The sequence below is a fragment of the Eucyclogobius newberryi genome, unplaced genomic scaffold (genome assembly GCF_026437365.1).
Source record: "Eucyclogobius newberryi isolate DKJ021-1_F unplaced genomic scaffold, fEucNew1.0.hap1 SCAF_5, whole genome shotgun sequence".
Lineage (NCBI taxonomy): Eukaryota > Metazoa > Chordata > Actinopteri > Gobiiformes > Gobiidae > Eucyclogobius > Eucyclogobius newberryi.
In genome coordinates this window covers 27,472,343-27,493,878 of record NW_027316167.1, presented here as the reverse complement: position 1 = coordinate 27,493,878, position 21,536 = coordinate 27,472,343, and the positions used below count along the sequence as shown (strand labels likewise).

At 38.7% G+C, this 21,536-nt stretch overlaps 1 protein-coding gene across 1 annotated transcript; it reads left to right on the top strand.

The window, feature by feature from the left end:
* Positions 1-16,786: 16,786 nt before the first annotated feature.
* cyp1a (cytochrome P450, family 1, subfamily A) lies at positions 16,787-19,605 on the top strand. The gene is made up of 6 exons (XM_072464728.1): positions 16,787-17,685; positions 17,825-17,951; positions 18,101-18,190; positions 18,375-18,498; positions 18,628-18,714; positions 18,805-19,605. Exons 1-6 carry the CDS (start codon positions 16,798-16,800, stop codon positions 19,094-19,096), a joined length of 1,608 nt encoding a protein of 535 aa, XP_072320829.1. The 5' UTR covers positions 16,787-16,797; the 3' UTR covers positions 19,097-19,605.
* Positions 19,606-21,536: the final 1,931 nt, after the last annotated feature.

The following is a 21,536-nucleotide window of genomic DNA, read 5'->3' as shown; positions in this document are numbered from 1 at the left end:
GCATTTGATTTGATATGATAATGTTTTCCATTCATTCACCTAGTGTCAGTCAGTACTCTGTCATCTATAGATGAAAATAAAGCTAGAAGAGATACATTTGGCCAGATGTTTCCGAGTATGAGTGGAATCTGTGCTGGCACAACGCTGCTCTCCATAAATATCCTCCTGCACGAGAGTGCTGCCACTTCAAACCAGACTGTCAGCGCCAATCCAACCATACAAGCGGTTCTCAATGCATTTGTCTCTTGACTGCACGTAAAGCGTCAAGTACCTGAAAACGCTATATAAATGTGACCATTTGATATATAAATCTGACCATTTACTGCCACTATATTTAACATTTATGTATTAAATTTGACCTATGTACAAATTTACTCGAGTAGAACATTTCTGTGATACAAATAAGGAAGACTAAAAAGGAAGAATTTAGCAACGTACAGTATGTCTACTATAATTCTACTGTAACTGTAATGTGTGATCTGTAAAAGTATATTTCACAGTAAAACTGCCCCTCCAGGATGTGACTGGCCCACTGCTGCACTACATGATAAATATTTAGCTGTTTCCATGTATCCATAGGTAAATTGCAGGTGTCCCTCATTGTTGGGGTATGTAGCTGCGTGCAACACATAGATCCGCTCCAGCACAGATATATGTGAGGCTGCACGAAACACAAGCATGCCACAGAGCACCTGACAGGTGCAGGCGTGGTCTGCTGCAGACACGCTATCTTGACACGCTAACTCATTCTTAAATTCAAACTACATGCCTGAGGCGGCCTTCTAGGAGCCTTCTGGTTCACTCCCTGAAGCCTGTTCCTCTTCTAGTCTTCGTCTGTGGCACACCCTTTTCCGATTGTAGTGTGACTTCTGTCATTGGGCTCATAATGGAGCTGCTCAGAGGCCTGAGAATTGGAGTTTTGTCTGATGAGTAATAAATCTAAAAGTGCTTTCAAAATATGTCGCCAATGCCTTGATCAGGCTGTTGCGCTTGTGTGTTATCCAGTGTCCTGTGGGGCCCTCTCACTGTAATGATCCTCAGTCTGATTATGTCTCTCTCTACACCTGTCTGTAAACCTTATCAATATACTACATATATACATATGATAAAATGATTATGTAAATTACAGTTAGCTGCAGCCTTCCTCTATTATTGCTGACAATCACAAACTATGTTTACATGCATGTATGCAATTCTACTTCACGGATTAGTTTTTGGCTTTTGTCTGAGAACAGTCTCATTTGATTGGCGCAGAGAGTGAGACTGGGATGGAAATGTAAGAGTACAGATTAATATCAACACACTGTGTAAACTCCCTTGGCCTAAGGCACTCAGTCTTAGTACACATTGGCTTCCTCTGTCATTTCATGAGCAGCTCGCATGCACACAGCAGAGACTTAGGTGTGAAAAACCGGACAAGCAGGTCCTCATCTCTTGACTGCCTCAGGACTCTTGCCTCTGGTCGCAGAGTTGCCTTGCGTGAGGACAAAAGCTTTATCTTCCAGACCTGTAGTGACCTTCTGACCCGGCCCCTGACAGCAGTGCTTTTACAACTCCTTTTTCACGCTTACAGGCACACATATTGTCTGTAACACAAATAGGCATGTGGATTAGCAGCAGAACTTTAGCATTATTATGAGTGAAAATCCCAGTAAACTGTGGCAGAGCTGAGCTGAATAGGACAATGAGTTTGTGTGACTCATGCTAATGCCATTACTAACTCCAATGAAAAGGTGGTTTTACCTGCAGTCAACCTTTGAACAATTATATAATGATGGCTAATATCTTATTCAATTGTCTAGCACCATCTTGTGCTAATGTCTTAGAATTTAGGCATAGCTGTTGTAGCTATAAAATAACCGAGTAAAGGGGTTGCTAAACTGAGCATATTTTGAGCTCTGTATTATGTAACTTTGTAATATGCAGTATTCCACCATATCTCCATTCCTGCTGTGATGATGATGACTGAGCAAATAATTAAACTATGACACAACAAAAATAATTAACATTTGCCAATGATTTTCTCACAGTAGGCCTTTCCTCATCATAACCACAACGTGCAAACATTTAATTACTTTTTGACAGCATCTACTGTTCAAAGTAAGAGTGTGTTGTAACTTCACTCATTACCATCTAAAGTTGTGGTGTCAGTTATTCTCTAGTGTCTACAGTTCAGTAAATAAGAAAAAAAGAATGTAATGCCTAACCACCGCAAGATAACTGTGACAGCATTCCAAACAACCCACTAAATCAACCAATGGCACGCAAATCAGCAGCTTCCTGGTTTCCAGATCACAACCCTCTGTTTGAAGGGAGAAAAGGGCAGGTAAAATTATTATTATTATATATCTGTTATTACTGTATTAGTGACTGCCCACAATGAATTCCCAGAAGTTAATTTATATAGAAATGTGTGTGAAATGTTTAAAGTTTAATCAACAGTCTAATCAACAAGTGATACTTAATGACCACAATGAAAAATAATTTGATAAAATAAAGAATATGCATTTAGCAATACACATTACTATTACATATCTTGATGTACTATTGCTAAAGATAAGAACGGCTGAAGTTAGACACACATCTATTATTACTCAAGAGGATAATGTTATGCTGCACGGTGTCAGAGTGGCTAGCATTCTTGCCTCACAGCAAGAAGGTTGCAGGTTTGACTCCCGGGTCAGACCAGGTCTTTCTGTCCAGAGTTTCCATTTCCTCTCAGTTCTGTTTGGGTTTTCATCAACAAAAAACATGCACAATGGTTAAAGAAATCCTCCAGCTACGGTAGTCCTGACAAAACCTAGCACAAAGATCACCAGAAGATGTCTTTTTACACACATAATTGATACATACTATACACACATCTGGATGCACACATATCTCACCTATCCTTTCTGGAAAGTCCGATACATTGTATGATTAGGGTTGTATGTATCTCAATATTTATCTACAACAAACACTGTTAGCCCTGAACATGTGCTGTCAACTGTCATACCCATGTGCAATACTGACTTTAACCATGTGCAATACTGACTTTAACCATGTGCAATACTGTAACATTTATGTATGATTACTGTCATACTTTACGCAATAATGTCACACTCATGTGCAATACTCAGATGCAATAATGTCATATTCATGCGCATAGAACTGCTGTAAATAAGAGTGTTTACTTTACCACTATGATTAGTATTATTTTGTCCTGCGTTAGCTTATTTTTTATCTTTTTATTTTTATTTCTATTTCTATTTTATTCCTTTTTATTTTTCAATTATTATTATTTTTTTCTTCTCTCTATTCCCTATTAAGAATATGAGAGGTTCTGTACATCGGAGTTTTGTTTATAATGGAGTTATTTTTTCTATTAAGAGTGTTATCTGTTCCTTTCTTCTGTATCTACTTGTGTTGCAACACAGACATTTCCCCATGTGTGGACAAATAAAGGCATATCTTATCTTATATCTTATCTTATTTATAAATGTGTTTTAATATTTTTTACCAAAAATAAAGTCAACATTTTAAGATTTGTGGAATGTCAAAGCAAACACAAGGGGGAGCAACTTTCTCCAGAAAAAGGATGCAAAAGAACAGAAATTGGATGAGCTAGAAGTTTACACAAAAGTCAGCGGGTACACAAACACACGTACATCTCTGGCATAATATGTCGGCCTGTCGGGGCAGCCGGCTTCCTGCTGTTGCCCAGAGTCAGGACTAAAAATGGGGATCAGCATTTCAGTTTGATGATGTTTTTGTGGCCGTACTTGCTCTTGTCAGACCTCTAAAGCTAAGAGCGGGCCTGGTTAGAGTTAGATGGGAGATCCGCTGTTACTACCAGGCGCCACAGGGGCAGCAATGACTCTGGTGGAAACTGTCATTAGGCAAGACACTTTGCCCACCTTGTATGAATAGGGTGTTTGCGTGAGTGATTGACCGCTAACTTCTATTTCTTCCTGAAGATGTAAGACGATGACAATGTTCAAATCTAGGCTAAGTTCTGTTTAGCTGGATATATGACTGAAAGGACTATTTCATCACTTTTCTCTTTTAAAGTACATTTAAATTTGTATTATGATTTTAATGCATCGTTTCTTGTTTTGTAAAGCACTTTGAATTGTGGCCATACCTGCTTGCCAATGCCAAAGCAGGTCAGGGCCGGGTTAGTGCTTGAATGGGAGTCGGCTGGAACACCAGGTGACACAGTGGGGTGGCTAGAGGAAATGTCATTGTGTTCTTAAACATGTCACCCACATTGCCCAGTAAGAGTCAAGTGTGTGAGTGAATGGTTGGTGGTGGTTGAAGGCTTTTGCACCCCAGGGTAGCTGTGGCTACAATAGTAGCTTATAGCACCAAGTGTGGCGTGAATGAACAATGCAATGTGCAGCGTCTTTGAGTGTTCAGAAAAGCACTATATAAGTTGTATTTATTAATATTATTATTACTTTGTGTGAGAATTGTGCTCTACAAATAAGTTTACCTTGACTTTTTGATGTTACAAACTGTTTAATCATCAGGTAAGCGCACAATTTCCCTGTGGGTTGGAGTCATAGTCCTGCTAGAAAATTGACACATTATATTTGTCAAATAATACAAAATAATAATAGAAAGAATTGCTTTGGCTGCATTAGAACAATATCCTCTTTGGAGATGCTCTTTGGAAGAAAAGAGTACAGAATGAAGAGTTTGACAATCTCAAAACATTATTCATCAATAATATATTATATCTAAGATAGATAGAAAAAAACATGGGTTACATGTTTTTGTCGTGATGAATACAAGAGAGTTCCAGGTACTCACATATGTTTTGTTCATTCTGAACAGATCAGAAGCAAGAATGTCCTGTTTATTGAGGTTATGAAAACAACACGGATTATGGATGTCAGGAGCGGATGTTAATAAAACTAAAGCTGTCATTAGGCCTGGCATTGAGCTGAAAGTGCTAATCTCGACCGCATACATTATTCAGCAAAAACCTTTCAATTCCCCTGTGATCATAAACATCTTACAAACACAACCTGAATAAGTCACTATCAGAACTCTATTGAAAAGTTACACTTGCAACTAAAACAAACTAAAGCAGACAAATGAAATAACTTTAAGTGGATATTACAAACAGTTTATAACTCCCATGCAGCAAAATTTCTAGAAAATATTTGAAGAAAAAACAAGAAACAGAAGATAAAATGAATCTTAGCAACAGTAACCGAACTACCATTTCAGTCATTTGATTCTCTGTCAATTCTTGATAAATAATTTATAGTATTAAGATTTACCTTGTTCATAACTAGTTTTGTATCTAAGTTTGTGTCAGAATAGTACACACACTTCCATTTGATTGAATATATTCTTTTAAATATGCTTTTGTTTGTTTGTTTATAAAGACACTTATATAAAGGCCTTTATAAATGAACAAACAAAAGTACACAGACTTTATATACATGTGACGGCTGAGTTCAGCTGCTCGTCTTGTCATGCTGCATGAAGCTTGTGAATGACAGAGAGGAAGAATCGTCACGCAGGTAATGTCATTCACAAAACCCTTTCATTCAGCTCTTTCTGGGAGTGTCAACTAGTTCATTCTGTAACATCGCCAAGGGCTGAAATATACAAAATAAAACTGTGTTGTGGCTCTTCTGGTAATTGTTTGCATTACATTCAATTACGGTAAATTACATGTTTCAAACTCAAGTGGATATGTCCCCAGGCATACTTGCATTAATGGAAAGTATGTCATTAGAAATACTGGATCTTTGGGGTAATTGAAATTTTTTGAGTAGAATTTTAAATGTGCACTTGTAATTGTGTGAAGTAATTGTACTTCACCAAAATTAAAAACACTTTGAACTGAGTACAGAGCCCAATCGTCCCAATGAGCATCTGCTCCATTCTCTCTGCAAACACATAGCAGCCCGGCGTCGCCTGATCTGATTTACAGACCCTCAGACAAATAGTAGGCATATAAAGATCAAAGACATTCAGTAAAGCCATAAAATGTAGCTGCACGCACCTGTGTATGATGGGTAGGTTCATTGTACAACTGCTACAATTATGATTAGTCATAAATTACATTTGAAGGCAGGGAACTGGCTTGAGATCAAATCTGAATATTTTCTCAGCTGATATATCAAATGACTTAGGGCAGAGATAATTGCAGAGTGCAGCACTAAAGGCCATACAGGGTGAACAGGGTTTTTCTCCATTCCAAACTATATCAAATCATCCCAGCTCATTTATATATCAATCATCAAAGCTTAATTGGTAATTGTAACTGTCTCCAGAGCCTGGCACACAAGAAAAGTTGATTCTATAAACAGAGATCCAAATAGTTGCTGTGCTGTTTATGCACCACTGACTATATTGTAGGTGGGTGCAGAGTCATGCTGCCCTGCAGGGACTGAAATTTATTTAAGCCAGGTTACACCTGTTGGCAGCAGACAACTGGGTTTGGCTCTGTTATTCTCACAAATGCAAGAGCCCTTTACATGCATCCACAGAAACGTCTGCGTAAGTGTGGCAGGTGCAGAAGCTCACTGTCTCTCTCTCTCTACAATATCATGTCACCAACTCTAATCTCCTTCTTTTGGATTTGCAGTCTAACACGCTGTTGGATTACGACTTTTTCTGATCAACCTTTGCTGCATGGCCCACTCCTGTTCACACTCTTTTCTCTAAATGTTAGTCGACTCCCTAAGGTATAAAGTATTGTGTGATGTACACCAGTGTCCATGAGCAGATAGTCAGCACTATCAGGCAACGTGTCATCATCTTTACATTTCTTCTCCCTATGCATAATCCAATGTGTCTGTGTGCTGGCATGCACAAATGATTAACTAGTAGCAAAGAGAACTGATTAAGGAGATAAAGCTTGGCATAGCCTCAATGCTACACGTGTACCTGCAACAGCTGCCTCATGCAAAGGAATTTATCTTAGCCACATGGATTGGAAATATCCTTTATAAAGAGGAACATTTTGAAAAGTAGGCCATGTTAAATAATTGAGGTGCCATTGATAGGTTTTGGTAAAGGTAACTGATAGAAAGTGGATAGCACATGGATAGCACATGGATAGCACATGTGAGCAACCATCATCGTTGCAAGTTCAAATCTCGACAGTTTGCTGCAATGTTCTTCATCAGTCTCATCCCCATTTCAAACTAATAAAGGCCTGCGGACCAAAAAATCCTTTAAAAGAAAAACTTTTCCCCCCCATAATTATAGTTATGTGTATGTCGGTGTAATCCCTCATTCGTCCAGGCGTGTTCCATAGTAGAAAAAGCTTCAGTTGTAGTCATCTGGACTCAGTTTGAAAAAATAGACGTTTCGACTCTCATCCAAGAGTCATTGTCAATAACAGAATTTAGATCGAGAACTCCGATATTAATACTGTTCTGTGGTAAGACCCACCCATTGGGCGGAGCCTTCCTGAAGTAGAAAGAGTTGTTTGTTTCAACAGAAACTCCCCCCTTGTATCTACCGAGCTAGCCTATTCAGAATCTTAATGGGCTATTAGAATCATCTTTGTCTTTGTGAGACCCTGGCTCAACCACCCTGAGTACCTGATTAGCATCTAAATGTCCTTGTCCTGGTCCTCTACCTTTCCAGGGGTTCAGTATACCATTATAAATAACAGGAAGATTAAACCTTAGCCCTCCATTTCTGTTTAAAGAAGGTCTTTCTTTTTTAACAAAAATAGCTTCCTTGACTCCTCTTTCAAACCATCTTTTCTCCCTGCTTAAAACCTTCACCTCACCGTCTTCAAACGAGTGGAAACGTCTAATTTTTCAAACTGAGTCCAGATGACTACAACTGAAGCTTTTTCTACTATAGTTATGTGTAGAACAATTTGAGTGGTAAAGTATATATATATATATATATATATATATATATATATATATATATATATATATATATATATATATATATATATTTACTTTACTTTACTTTACTTTACTTCAATTTTGCACTATACATTATAACGATGGGCTCAATTAAGCAAGAAATCACATAAAAAAAACATTTTGCCCACATTATTTTCTGCCATAATTTTAATTCTACCTGCAGGTTACTGTTTTGACTGGTAGGCTGCGTTTAGCCCACATAATGAATTTTCATTCCATATATTGTTAATTACATTGTTACATTAAAATATGCCTTTAATCGACAAGAATAAGGATAATCACATCAACTACAAAATCTTCCTACATGTGTTTTGATGGTGCTCTATACCTTCCTGAGCTCTTGCTGTACATAACCTTCCGACCCTCGGCTCTGTCCGAGCAAACACAGTCTGCACGCAACGCACAATGATTAACCCGTAGATTGTCTATGTCACAGCTGCTCCTCTCCGTGGAATAAAGCAATGGACCTCTAAAACGGAAAAGCTTTTTAGAAAATTTGACAATGCAGGGTAATGATTTGCACAATTATTGCACGTTTGAAGACGTTTGCAACAACAAAACAAAAGTTAGACAAAAAAAAAAAAAGAGTACAAAAATAAATAAATAAAAGATGACCTTATATCGTAGCAGAGTAAGATCTCACTTTGCAGCAAATCTGGTAAGCTCTGTCGGTGTATGATTGGCTGGCACACCGCGGTTGGTTTGTACTGCAAAAAGAATAGAACTGCGCTGGCCCATGTGTGTGTGTGTGTGTGTGTGTGTGTGTATGTGTGTGTGTGTGTGTGTGTGTGTGTGTGTGTGTGTGTGTGTGTGTATGTGTGTGTGTGTGTGTGTGTGTGTGTGTGTGTGTGCGTGCGTGCGTGCGTGCGTGTGTGTGTGTGTGCGTGCGTGCGTGCGTGCGTGCGTGTGTGTGTGTGTGTGTGTGTGTGTGTGCCTGTTGTGCATATTCTTCTTGTGTAAAGGACAGAGGTGACATTGTATAATGCATGACTTGGTATGGGCCATGTTTATTCAGTTAAACTAGAAACACTTAAAATGAATTTTTCAATTGGCCTATAAGCCATAGTATATATATATAGTATATAATATATATATATATATATATATATATATATATATATATATATATATATATATATATATATATATATATATATATATATATATATATATATATATATATATATATATATATATATATATATATAATATATATATATATTTCCTCTGCACCTTGTCCACCACCACTATGTCCGGTTGGTTCGCTATTACTATTTGGTCTGTCTGTATCCAGAAGTCCCAGAGGACCTTGGCTCGGCCGTTCTCCACCTCTCTGCACCTACTCTGCACAGATGTTTCTGTGCACTATGCCACCTGGTTATGGCGCTCCATGTATGCTGTCCCTGCCAGCATCTTGCACCCTGCAGTAATGTGTGGGATTGTCTCCGGGCCCCCTTTGCACAGCCTACACCTTGGGTCTAATCTGGTGTGGTAGATCTGGGCCTCTATTGATCTGGTGTTCAGGGCCTGTTCCTGTGCTGCCATGATCAGGGCCTCTGTGCTGTCCTTCAGACCGGCTCTTTCTAACCATTGGTAGGATTTCATGATATCAGCCACTTCAGTTATGTTCCGATGGTACATCCCGTGTAGGGGCTTATCCTCCCATGATGGTCCCTCCAGCACCTCATCATCCTCTGTTCCCCAGTGTCTGAGACACTGAGCACGTCATCTGTAGGAGCCTTGTCCTTGATGTACTTATTGATCTTGAGCGTTTCGTCCTGGATAGTGGCTCTTACGCTCACTAGTCCCCAGCCTCCTTCTTTACGGCTAGTGTACAGTCTCAGGGTGCTGGAACCCTCCATGCATGGTGAGGATATATAATTTGCCTACCATAAACTAAATTATGAACTTAGCTTTTTCCATCCAAATATGTGTAGTATTAATGTCTTCCAAAATGTATTTTAAAATGTTTTACTAAAGCAAAAAAGTAGCAACTGGGGTCAGTTTCCTCACAGTGAGTAAGCACAGTGGCAAGTGGAGCATGGATCCAACTAACACGCAGCTACTAGGCTACATGCTATGCATAGCTATTCATTTAGCCTACATCCAGTGTTCACTAATTGCACGGCGGTCTGCTGTGGCTGAATTGCTATTGATATAATGGCAGGCAAGGGGGACAAGACAAGCACTTGTATAGTGTCATCATTACATATGGCCATTTCATATGACAGTTAGCCTAATATGATCACTGCATCTTGCATGAGATGAGCGAAAAAGCATTTCACCATGGCGCCAGCATGCATTTGTGGCCAGACATTTAATTAGGGTCATGACCCCACTTTACTCATTCACTCAAGTGAGAGACCATAGGTGGTCCATTGTGCCTCTCCTCAGTTGCATTAGCCTGTAGAAACAGGTCAATACAGCTGGCTAATTATTATTTTTTTCATTTAATTATCTTTATGGTCCCTTAAAATAACCAGTCAAATTAATTTTACTACTGTTTTTTTTAAATATAGTATAATAAAAAAATAGGCTGGCAATGTGCAGAGAGACAAGGAAGCAAAGCAGTTTTTAGCTTTGCAAATATTTGGGCCCTTCTTATCATTTAGTTTAACCTGGCTTACACCAAAATTGATATGTAGGCTGGCACTCTTAATTGAGTTATAAAACTGTGAAAATTTGTTTCCAGGGGTCACAATCTTCTGCCAAGCACAGGTTTATGAGGTGGTCCTTGCCTTTGTGCACCTTTGTGTCCCACTAAAGGAGGAGAGGTGACATAAAGATGGATGGCCAAGATATTTCTGCATGCAAATATGGTTATTGTCGCCAAGCACATAATACTGCAAAAGGACAAGGAGACTTATGTGGACCTGGGAGGGAAAACTATAAGCTCAGTTACTAATCTGGTGTTCACGCCTGGTCAGGAAGGGAAGGTGATCCAAATGCCCCTCGACCAACCCAACCACCCACCCAAGCCTCTTCACATGCACCGCAAATGCACCACCACACGACATCTATAGGCCAAACCCTCAGCAGTGCGTGCGCTCATTCAGGTGGCGTGATGAAGACGTACTGACGCACACTTACAGCCAATTTTACTTCTTACATCTGCTCTACATGACCTTGCCCTATACTTCCTAATCATGTAAACATATGTTAACACAGGGTTTCTAAAACTTTTCAGGCCGGGACCCCCAAAATAAATGTACAACTGATCAGGGACCATTGCTGCTAATTGAAAGTGCGTTTAAGATCATTTTAAAATAAAACTCAGGCTTAATGTGTTATTTTACCTAGTTTCACTGAAATATATTGTTTCCAATTTTAAAAAGAATCAGAAAACTTTATTTATTCTTAATTAAGGTAAATTAATTTGTTGCTCCACAGCCAATGATCAAAAACATATGTTTTAAGTTAATGGACAAGTCATTGGGTGTTTCTCAATTCCCAGAACCTTTCGTCCAAAGACCACTTTGCAGCACTTCTTTGGAGTGGACTCCTTCAAAGCAGAGAAGCCAAGTGTCCTAACGTCAGGTGGAAGGGAACAAGCTCATGAGTGAGCGACTGCAGTGTCCCAAATAGAAAATGCATTCATCTGTTACCTGCATTAGGGTTTTCTAAATCAGTGAACAATTTAGTTTTTATGTTTTTTTAAACAAAATGCAATTCACTGTTTTAGGTTCATGGAAAAATTTAAGTTGCAGGGCATTGAGGGAAATTTGAAGCTCTCCGAGGTGACCAAGTACCCACAAGTACATCCTTGGTACATTTTTATTGTATTAACCTTTATTTACCCAGGTAAGAACCCATTTTCTTTTACAAGGGTGACCTGGGGCAAAGGGAAAGACCTAACAGCGAACAAATAATAGAAACATTTAGACAAATAAGAACACAAATGAGAAACATTTAAGAACAAATCAAAAAGAGTTTACATTTAAAAGCACAGAAAATGTTTAAAGGATTCTATAATCAACACATCCAAACATCTAAATATACAGCAGCTTGCAAAAAGTATTCATAGTTCAAAATATTTTCAAATACATTTCTCATGTATATAGAGTTCCCTTTGATTTAACTTCAAAAGTATATCAACTAAGACACATATAAAATATGTGTTATAGAAAGGACCTGTTTAGTCCTGACACTCAATATATAAGTACACAGTGGATTGCAGAAGTATTCATACCTTTTTCCACATTTTGTCACGCCATAATCACACATTTAAATACATTTCATTCAAATATTTTGGGAAGGAGCAACACAAAATGACAGACAATTGTGGCGCTAAAGGATAATTATACATGATTTCCAGATTTAAAAAAAGAAAAAGTAAAACTGAGACTGGTTTGTCTCTACCAGCTTTGCTCACCTACAGACCGACATGTTTGCCTATTCTTCTTTGCAAAACAACTCAAGCTCAGTCAGATTTGATGGAGAGCATTTGTGAACCGCAGTTTTCAGAATTTACTACAAATTCTCTGTTGGATTTTGATCTGGACTTCGACTGGGCCATTCCAACACATGAATATGTTTGGTTTTAAACCATTCTTTTGAAGCTCTAACTTTATTTTTAGGGTTGTTGTACTGCTAAAGGTGTACCTCCGCCTCAGTCTCAACTTTTACGACGCCAACAGGTTTTCTTTCAAGATTGCCCCGTATTTGGCTCCAGTCGTCTTCCCATCCACACTGAGCAGTTTCCCTGTCCCTACTGAAGAAAAGCAGCCTCACAGCATGATTCTGCACCTCCATGTTTGACAGTGGGGATGGTGTGTTCAGACTCCTGTTAGTTTTCCACCACACACAGCATTTTGCTTTTATGAGTTGAGGCGTCTGATCAGACCAGAACATCTTACAAATGTTTGCTGTGTCCCCCACGTGGCTTCTTGCAAACTAGACAATGGCTTCTTCTTGCCACTCTTCCATAAGAGACAGATTTGTGTAGTGCATGATAATTGTCCTGTGGACCTGAGCTGTGGATCTCTCTTTTCATTTCCGGATGATGGATTAAACAGTGCTCTGTGATATGTTCAAAGCTTGGGAAATCTGGGGAAACCTAACCCTGGTCTAAACATCTCCACAACTTTCTTCCTGACTTGTCTGATGTATTTATGGACTTCATGATGTTGTTTGCTCCCCAACATTCTCGTAACAAACTTTTGTGGTCTTCACAGAAGAGCTGCATTTATACTGAGATTAGATTACACATAGTGGACTGTTTAATCATTAGGTCAACATTCACTCTTTCAGCAATCATCAGGCAACTTCTGACAGCAACTGGTTGCACTCGGGGGAAAGAGTTTGAATTGTCTGTCTTTCTGTGTTGCTCTTTCACACACAAAAAATAGTTTTGTGGTCATGATGTGACAAATCTGGAAAAGTTCCAAAGGTATGAATACTTCTGCAAGCCACTGTGTACTCATATATTGAGAGTCCGGACTAAACAGGTCCTTTCTAAAACACATATTTTATATTCGTCATAGTTGATATACTTTTGAAGTTAAATCAACGGGAACTCTATATACGTGAGCAATTTATTTCAAAATATTTTGGACTGTTGTAAACTGTAAATTGTAAAGTCAATGTCATTTTTTGGGATCCTTGGCTTGGGCTCTGCTAAAAAACATTTAAAACTCTAAACTTGCATTAGACTGAACTTAAAGGAGTTTAATATTATATTATTATATAAAAAAGCTTAATCAAATTAGTAGTAATATTATTCATACTATTTGTAAAGATTCACTGAGGTGAATGCCTAACTACCACACACTTAAATAACTTTTTATAGTTTTTGATATATAAGACAAACAATGTCAAAATTTCTGGAAAATATCAGCTCAATGTCTATTACAGTATATTTTTATTCAAACAATACTGGAGTGACTCTATGTCTTTAGTGAGGTCGTTAAGCCATAACAGATTGGAAAAAAGTAATTTAGCATGTTTTATAAAAAAAAAAAAAAAAAAAAAAAATATCAACTCAGATTTGTCAGATTTGCCTGACTGATTCGACCAGTTGGTGATGCGGTCGACAAACCCACCCGTAACCTCTAAATGTGCAAATAAATTGTTATCTGTGAACTTAAAATGGGTCTAACAGCGATATCACTATGTAAGTTGCATATAATATAATTAAAATAGTTGTTTTCAGATTCTAAAATGTGGTGACGTCATGAGGCAAGAACCAGAATCCCCTATTGATCACGTTGTAAATTGCCATGAAATATCTGAGGGGAAAAGTCTTTTCAGAAGATTTCTAGACTCACTAACTTATTATATCAAACATTTTAACAGTATTATTAATTTTAGCTGCACCTCATCTGTATTAAATATCACTGGCCTATATAATGTTGTGATGTCATCTGAAACCCAGCAAGCGGGTATAAAATTTCTAGGTTTGTTGCAAAAATTCATCGTACAATACATTATTACATTTTTCATATTATTGTCTCATTAAAAGTATGATCAAAATATGTTGTTTTTACAATAATATTATTATTGTTGTTGTTGTTGTTTAAAGCGAGGAAAAAACACAACATAAACATAGTAGAAAAGCCACACATAAAACTCAGGCCACTTCTAGTTCACTCTAAAGACAAAATCTCCGAGAAAATAAATGAAATGCAACATATGTGAATGAAGCAATAGGACATCCAGAAAAAGGACATGGACAAAAGGGATCATCAAAACTGAATGCGAGAGGCCATAAAGACAAAGCAAAATAGGAAAATCTAAAATCTGCAATATCCCAGGCAAAATTAATCATCTTTGACTGTGACATGGCTCAGTCATATGAGCTAATGTCTAGAAGATAAAAAAAACAAAATCAGATTGGAATAAAATCTTTTTTTTTCTTCTCTAAAATATATTATTACTGCTACTTAAAATAGGCAATTTTAGGCTAATAATAATCAACTTGAGTGAAAACGTGTGGTTTGGTGTGCTCTCACATGCGTGTGTCCTGGAGCCGCCGTGTTGCATGACTGAATAGAACCTGAGTGGCAGATTGCATGACTCCAAAGCCCCAAGATCCGCGCATTTAACTATAGAGCGCAAAAGTGTGCTCCTTCGTGCCCAAGCTAGAAAAACAGTCGCGCGTCTTGCGCTTTTGTTCTAAAAGTTTAAGACCCTTATGTCTTTTCCAGAAGCAGTTGCCTTCGCGTGACTTGACCAAGCAGATTTAGGATTGTCCAGAAGACCAGGGCCCTCCCCTCTGAAAGGGAGCTCCGCTTCTCACGCAACCTGTAGCAGAGCAGCGCACGGCACAACCCCGGGGAGCGCACCGAGAGCGGCACCGAGAGGTGGTATAGGACGCACATTCACCGACAAATGCAGGACAAAGCCAAGAGGGCCAAACATTATCCATATGATCCGCTTTAGATTACACGTTTTGCTCTGATGAAGTGGTCTAAAAAAAGCCAAATACTGCCCAATTTAGCCTCCAGCTTATATAAGGTGAATGAGTAGCAGTTTCTGCCATTGTTCATCAAGCTGTAACACCGTTAATTTATACAGGCTAAAGTAGCCTAATTAACAAATGAGTAGGCAACAGCAATGTAAAATAATCGGCCTACTTAATGGGGCTTTTGGCGCTGTATTTCACCCGTGGTTATAGGCTAAACAATGGAAAATGCAAGCCATAAATAACTATGGAGTCAACCGCGCGCGCTAATGGCTCATAAGTGGCTCATAACAAGTGGCAGCCGATACTGAACTCATCTGCCCCCCAGCCCTGCCCATTCCCCCCTCCTCGAGCCTCCGCCTTCTCCCCAGCATCCTCTTCAAGGGGAGGTGTGAGTCCGATCACTTCGCTCTCACGCAACTGGTCAATGTTTAACTGCAGCGCAGAGCTCACAGGTACAAGCACGCAATGGCATTTTTCACCAGAAATTGTCACAAATGTGAACTTTCACTGATACATTGGTTAGTCAGTATTTCCCGAGTCTGTGAGCATCAGCTCAAGCACGCCACTGCCTTCAGCTTCCCACGCAGTCCAATTAGGCTGATAACTCAAATAATTAATTGAGCCACGTTTCAACGACCGTTTTCCCTAAGTTTCGACAGTAAACCCCTTAATTCAATGGAGCCAATGAAGCCTACAAATTAGGCTGCATATGAACACAAGTGTGAATAAAGTTACACGCACAGATTGCTTGCACTCTATCTTTAAATGTTGCACAATGATAAAGTTGATCAAGTTTTTAGGTGGTAAATCTTAAAATCGCATATAATTGTAAACACCATAAGTGTTTACTGAAACAATGGCAACTGAACACCTTTGCTCCTTTGTATTCAATCTGCAATCACAAATCTCTGACCTGCACGCAACATCACACACACGGAGGCACGTACACGGAGGCACGCACACGCCCTCCGGTGTCCACACCGAACTTCATTCATGAGAGAGAGGGAGTGAGAGAGACGGAGTACAGGGTTACGTCATCAACCGCAGCCAATGAAGCTGTGAAGCGCACTATAAAGCCTGAGTCCATTGTCTGTTTCAGGGATATGAAGAGAGTAAAGTCTGCCTATTGCCCTCATAATCAATATTGTTTTGAACGAACTACTTGAAGAGAAAACGCACTATTCCTATTGCCTAATCCTAAGGTAAGAGTAAATGGTTATTCAGCATGCATGGCATTGATATGTGCAGTCATGAATTATATATTTTTTTAAAAGTCAGCAAATAATGTAAAGTTGCAAGTTATGGAAGTTCCTTCAGAGTTATTGAGGATATTTTCATGCACTGTGCAATAATACCAACAGTTGCAGTTTTCTTGTTCAATGTTTTTTTGTGATTGTAAAGTGATAAATAATGAACAAAAAGTAACTTCCACAGCTCGAATGTTTCTACCTTGTCAATTTCTTTCTTAACATTCACTTCTTAGTCTTCCTTACTCTCATGCTTCTCCGCTTTATTTCTCAGGTTGAAGAGCAGCCGGCTGTCATCATGTCACTAATGATACTGCCACTCATTGGAGCTGTGTCTGTCTCTCAGGGTCTTGTGGGCATAGCAACTGTCTGCGTGGTCTTTCTGATCCTACAGTATTTTCAAAATGAAATTCCTGAGGGGCTCCAGCGTTTGCCTGGTCCCAAACCGCTACCAATAATTGGTAATCTGCTGGAACTGGGCAGCAGACCTGACCTTAGCCTCACTGAAATGAGCAAGCGCTTTGGAGATGTCTTTCAGATCCAGATTGGGATGCGCCCTGTGGTTGTGCTGAGTGGTATTGAGACAGTTCGACAGGCACTTATCAAACAAGGTGATACTTTTGCTGGAAGACCCGATCTGTATAGTTTTCGCTTCATCAGTGAGGGCAAGAGTCTGGCCTTCAGCACGGACCAAACTGGTGTGTGGCGAGCTCGCAGAAAGTTGGCCTACAGTGCCCTGCGCTCCTTCTCCACCCTAGAGGGCACAACTCCAGAGTACTCCTGCATGTTGGAGGAGCATGTCTGCAAAGAAGGACGGTACCTAATCAAGCAGCTCCAATCTGTCATGAAGACGGATGGAAGTTTTGATCCTTTTCGCCACATTGTGGTGTCAGTAGCCAACGTCATCTGTGGAATGTGCTTCGGTCGGCGCTATGATCACAACGACCAGGAGCTGCTCAGCTTAGTGAATCTCAGTGATGAGTTTGGCCAGGTTGTTGGCAGTGGGAATCCTGCAGACTTCATCCCGATCCTTCAGTATATTCCAAGTGCAACAATGAAGAAATTTGTGACCATCAATGACAGATTCACACATTTTATTAAAAAGATTGTCAACGAACACTATGCAACCTATGATAAGGTAATCTCCTTTTATACACATAACAATAAGTTATACAGCACATTTCATAAGACACACCGATTTAGTGTGCTTAAGTACAAAGATATGTACAACTTTTGTAATTTTTCCGTTCTGAAATAACCGGTACTGATTCTTTCAGGACAACATTCGAGACATCACAGACTCCCTCATCGATCACTGTGAGGACCGGAAGTTAGATGAGAACTCAAACATTCAGATGTCTGATGACAAGATTGTAAGCATCGTCAATGACCTGTTTGGAGCTGGTAAGTTATATACTGAGATATACTGTGTGTATATATATATATATATATATATATATATATATATATATATATATATATATATATATATATATATATATATATATATATGTATCCAGTATACATGGCTAAATCACTGTTCTACACTGTAGGTTTTGATACAGTCTCGACTTGTTTGTCTTGGTCTGTGATGTATATGGTTGCTTATCCAGAAATACAAGACAAACTTCATAGAGAAATGCGTAAGTATCAGAGGGTCATATTTTATGATTAATTACTTTAATTAAAACTACTTCATTGAAATACTATGGGTAATGTGTGGTAGTACAAAATGTACTAGATGACACCGTGTAGTGTAAACGTCACATCTATTTTGTAGACAAAACATTGTAATTGTAATTGAATGTATATTTGAAACTATTTCAGAGGATAAAGTGGCACAGGACAGACTTCCACGCTTGTCAGATAAACCCAACTTACCTTATCTCGAAGCTTTCATTCTGGAGGTGTTTCGGCACTCGTCATTCCTTCCCTTCACTATCCCACACTGGTAAGTTTATCTCTCGAATGTACTGGAAGTTACACAGCTCATGATGACAAGACTGTGCAGAACAAATGATGTATCACTGTTTGTTAACTAACCCAATAAGATATTAAGACATTATTCCTTTTGTTTCAGCACCTCTAAGAACACATCTCTTAATGGATACTTTATTCCCAAAGACACGTGTGTGTTTATCAACCAGTGGCAGATTAACCATGATCCGTAAGTCCAATCATTTTGATTTACATACTTGTACGATTAATTTCATATGATAATAATATTATATTATTATTCTGTCATACCTGTTTTCAGGAACCTCTGGAAAGAGCCCTCTACATTTACCCCAGAGCGTTTCCTGAACAGTGAAGGCACAGAAATCAACAAGGTGGATGGGGAAAAAGTGGTGGCTTTTGGTCTGGGGAAAAGGCGCTGCATTGGCGAGGTCATAGCAAGAAATGAAGTATACCTTTTCTTGGCAATCCTCATTCAGAGATTTCACTTCCACAAGGTTCCGGGTCAGATACTGGACATGACCCCAGAATATGGGCTGACAATGAAACATAAACGCTGCCACCTCCGAGCCACATTGCGAGCAGAAGAATAGCATCAATCTTTTTGGACCATGCATTTTATATGTGTTGGAATGTAGGTTATACCTAACAGCAGTTGAGCAATAGCCAAATTCAGACTATAGTAAGAACTAGGCACTACATGTAATGTAGGCTATAGATTTGAAGGATTGGTTTGTGTAAACCTACTGTATCTAGCTACATGTGGATGCTGAAACCCTCTCACACGTCTGTGCGAGCGAGAGCAGTTCTCTTATCGAGGTCTCTATCTTCCCTGAAAAAGAGTTTATTACTGGCCAGGCAAAGCTTTTTGATTGCTACTTGTATTTTCATTGGTTATGGAAGGATTAAGTCATTTTGTTTTATATATACAATGCATACACAAGATAAATATACACTAAAGCTATATTTGTATCCCAGAATGTGATTTTGCCATGATTTTCTTTTGTATTTTTAAGTAATTATGTTAAGTTTGCTTAAGCTAGTTGGTATATTGTGTGAGATGTGTGTATGAAAAGACCCAAATAAATGTAGACCTGATACATTGCTTGACAATGCAATTATTTTGTGGCATTATTAAATATAATATGTTACTGAGGAAAACATGCTACCTTAAGTGCCAATAAAATAAGCAGCTTATACTTTTCAAACATTCTAGACAAGATATTTGAGTATGCAAGAGATTTGTCTTCAGGTAGCCCTAATATGTGTATTCAATGTGAAAAACACATTCATCTCATTGACAAATAAAATCCAAAAAGCAAAACAAAAGCATGTGGGAGAAAAAGGAAAGTGATGTCAGTAAAGGCACTGCTGGACAACAAGCAAGGGACATTCAGAAGCAATAGTAGTTTTACGTTGTAAAAACAAAAAAAAGAGATAAGAAATTTTACATGATATGCTTGTTACAATATTATTAGTTAAAAGACTCTTCACACCATTGATGCAGCATCCCCATTCAATTATACATTAGTCATAAATCAAAATGGCGTGCATTATGTTCATCTTTTCAGAATGTTCTAACAAATAGTCCAGAATTATTATAGTAATATGCTATACACGCAGTAGACAAAACAATAACACCCGCTCAGCACATCTATACAAAAACAAACATTCAAACTACAATCTGTCTACTCATGAGAGTCTCGTGACAATGTCAAAATATGGTGCAGCCGCTAGAAAAGGAAATGTGACACAGCGGTTAGACATATTACCCAACTCCCCTTTAGCTTTCATAAAATGAACCCAAATGTGTCACCTATCATTCACAATATGCTTTCTTTTTAAAAGCCAGCAGCTTTTAGGTCTATCCATGTGTGTTTCTTACATATGTATGAGACCAGTCAAGTCTAAACATGTTATTACTGTTTATTTCTTGTACATTTGCCAAAGTACTCAAACTCAAAATATGATTTACCATTAGAATTGTTGTGCATCAAATAATTGCAGAAATGTCATATAATCAAAGTCACTTTTGGGTAGGCCCAGTGCTGAATGAAAATGTTACTCTATCCCAGTTGTAAAAATGAGAATGCGTTCAACAAAGCATTGTCATTAGTCAACATCCACTTCACAGGAAGTCTGCATGCGCTGCCAGGTGGCCAATCTTAAGCAGTTGAAGTCAGTTCACTTTCAAAGTCATAATTTCTAACAATGGACATGTCATAGGTCAGGGAAGCTAATTGCCTCTGAAATTTTCTGCAACTAAGTAATAAAAAACATTCACACTTCATCGTGTTTCCTGCTAAGTATGGATTGCGTTACTTCTGTTATTAATTATCGAACCGTTTCGACTGAACTAATCACTCATTTGCTCCACTAACATTCCCATAGCGTGCTAAATGCTTGTGACAAAGTTTCTCTTTACAATATGTGTGTGACTAAAATCAATAAACATTCCCCCTCCCGCGCTGAGGCTCTAAAGAGAGGGTTCGTGCCTCGCTGCCTTCTTGTTCTCTCTCTCCTGTATGCTGGCCGTCCCTCGACCCTGCTCCACACAGGAAACCACCCCCCTCTCCACAGGAAGCCCTGTTGTCCCAGTGTGCTCGGAAGGCCAAAGCCATATCAATTGTGGAAGCAATGTTTATCTTTTGTGATTTTATTTTAATCTTGAGCTTGCAGACTGGTGGTCAGGGAACCTATGCCCAAATTACATGGGGCCAGAGTGCTGAGTGGCTTGGGCCGGGCTGATGCTTTCACACGCAATGCCATGCTCCAAAGAAGCCTCGAGCTGCGAACAAGGCGATGTTTGGTGGGACATTGCTTGTACAAGATCATAGATTCAAAGTTAATTTTTGACATTGATCTTCATGGGAATGTGTGATTCTACAAATATTTTTTTTTTTAAATTGGAATAAATTTAAATTATGTAAATTATACATCAGAATGATTCAACAACCATTACATATCTGCTTGCACTACTGTAGTGTGTGACTTTTATAATGTATGACTTCTGTATTTTATTGTTCTATGTAA

Bases quoted from the DNA above. Each gene is read 5' to 3' on its own strand.
- cyp1a (XM_072464728.1), top strand. From the start codon at position 16,798: ATGCTTCTCCGCTTTATTTCTCAGGTTGAAGAGCAGCCGGCTGTCATC. The intron at 17,952-18,100 runs GTAAGTTATATA...TCTACACTGTAG, and splicing joins CAATGACCTGTTTGGAGCTG to GTTTTGATACAGTCTCGACT. The intron at 18,191-18,374 runs GTAAGTATCAGA...AAACTATTTCAG, and splicing joins CAAACTTCATAGAGAAATGC to AGGATAAAGTGGCACAGGAC.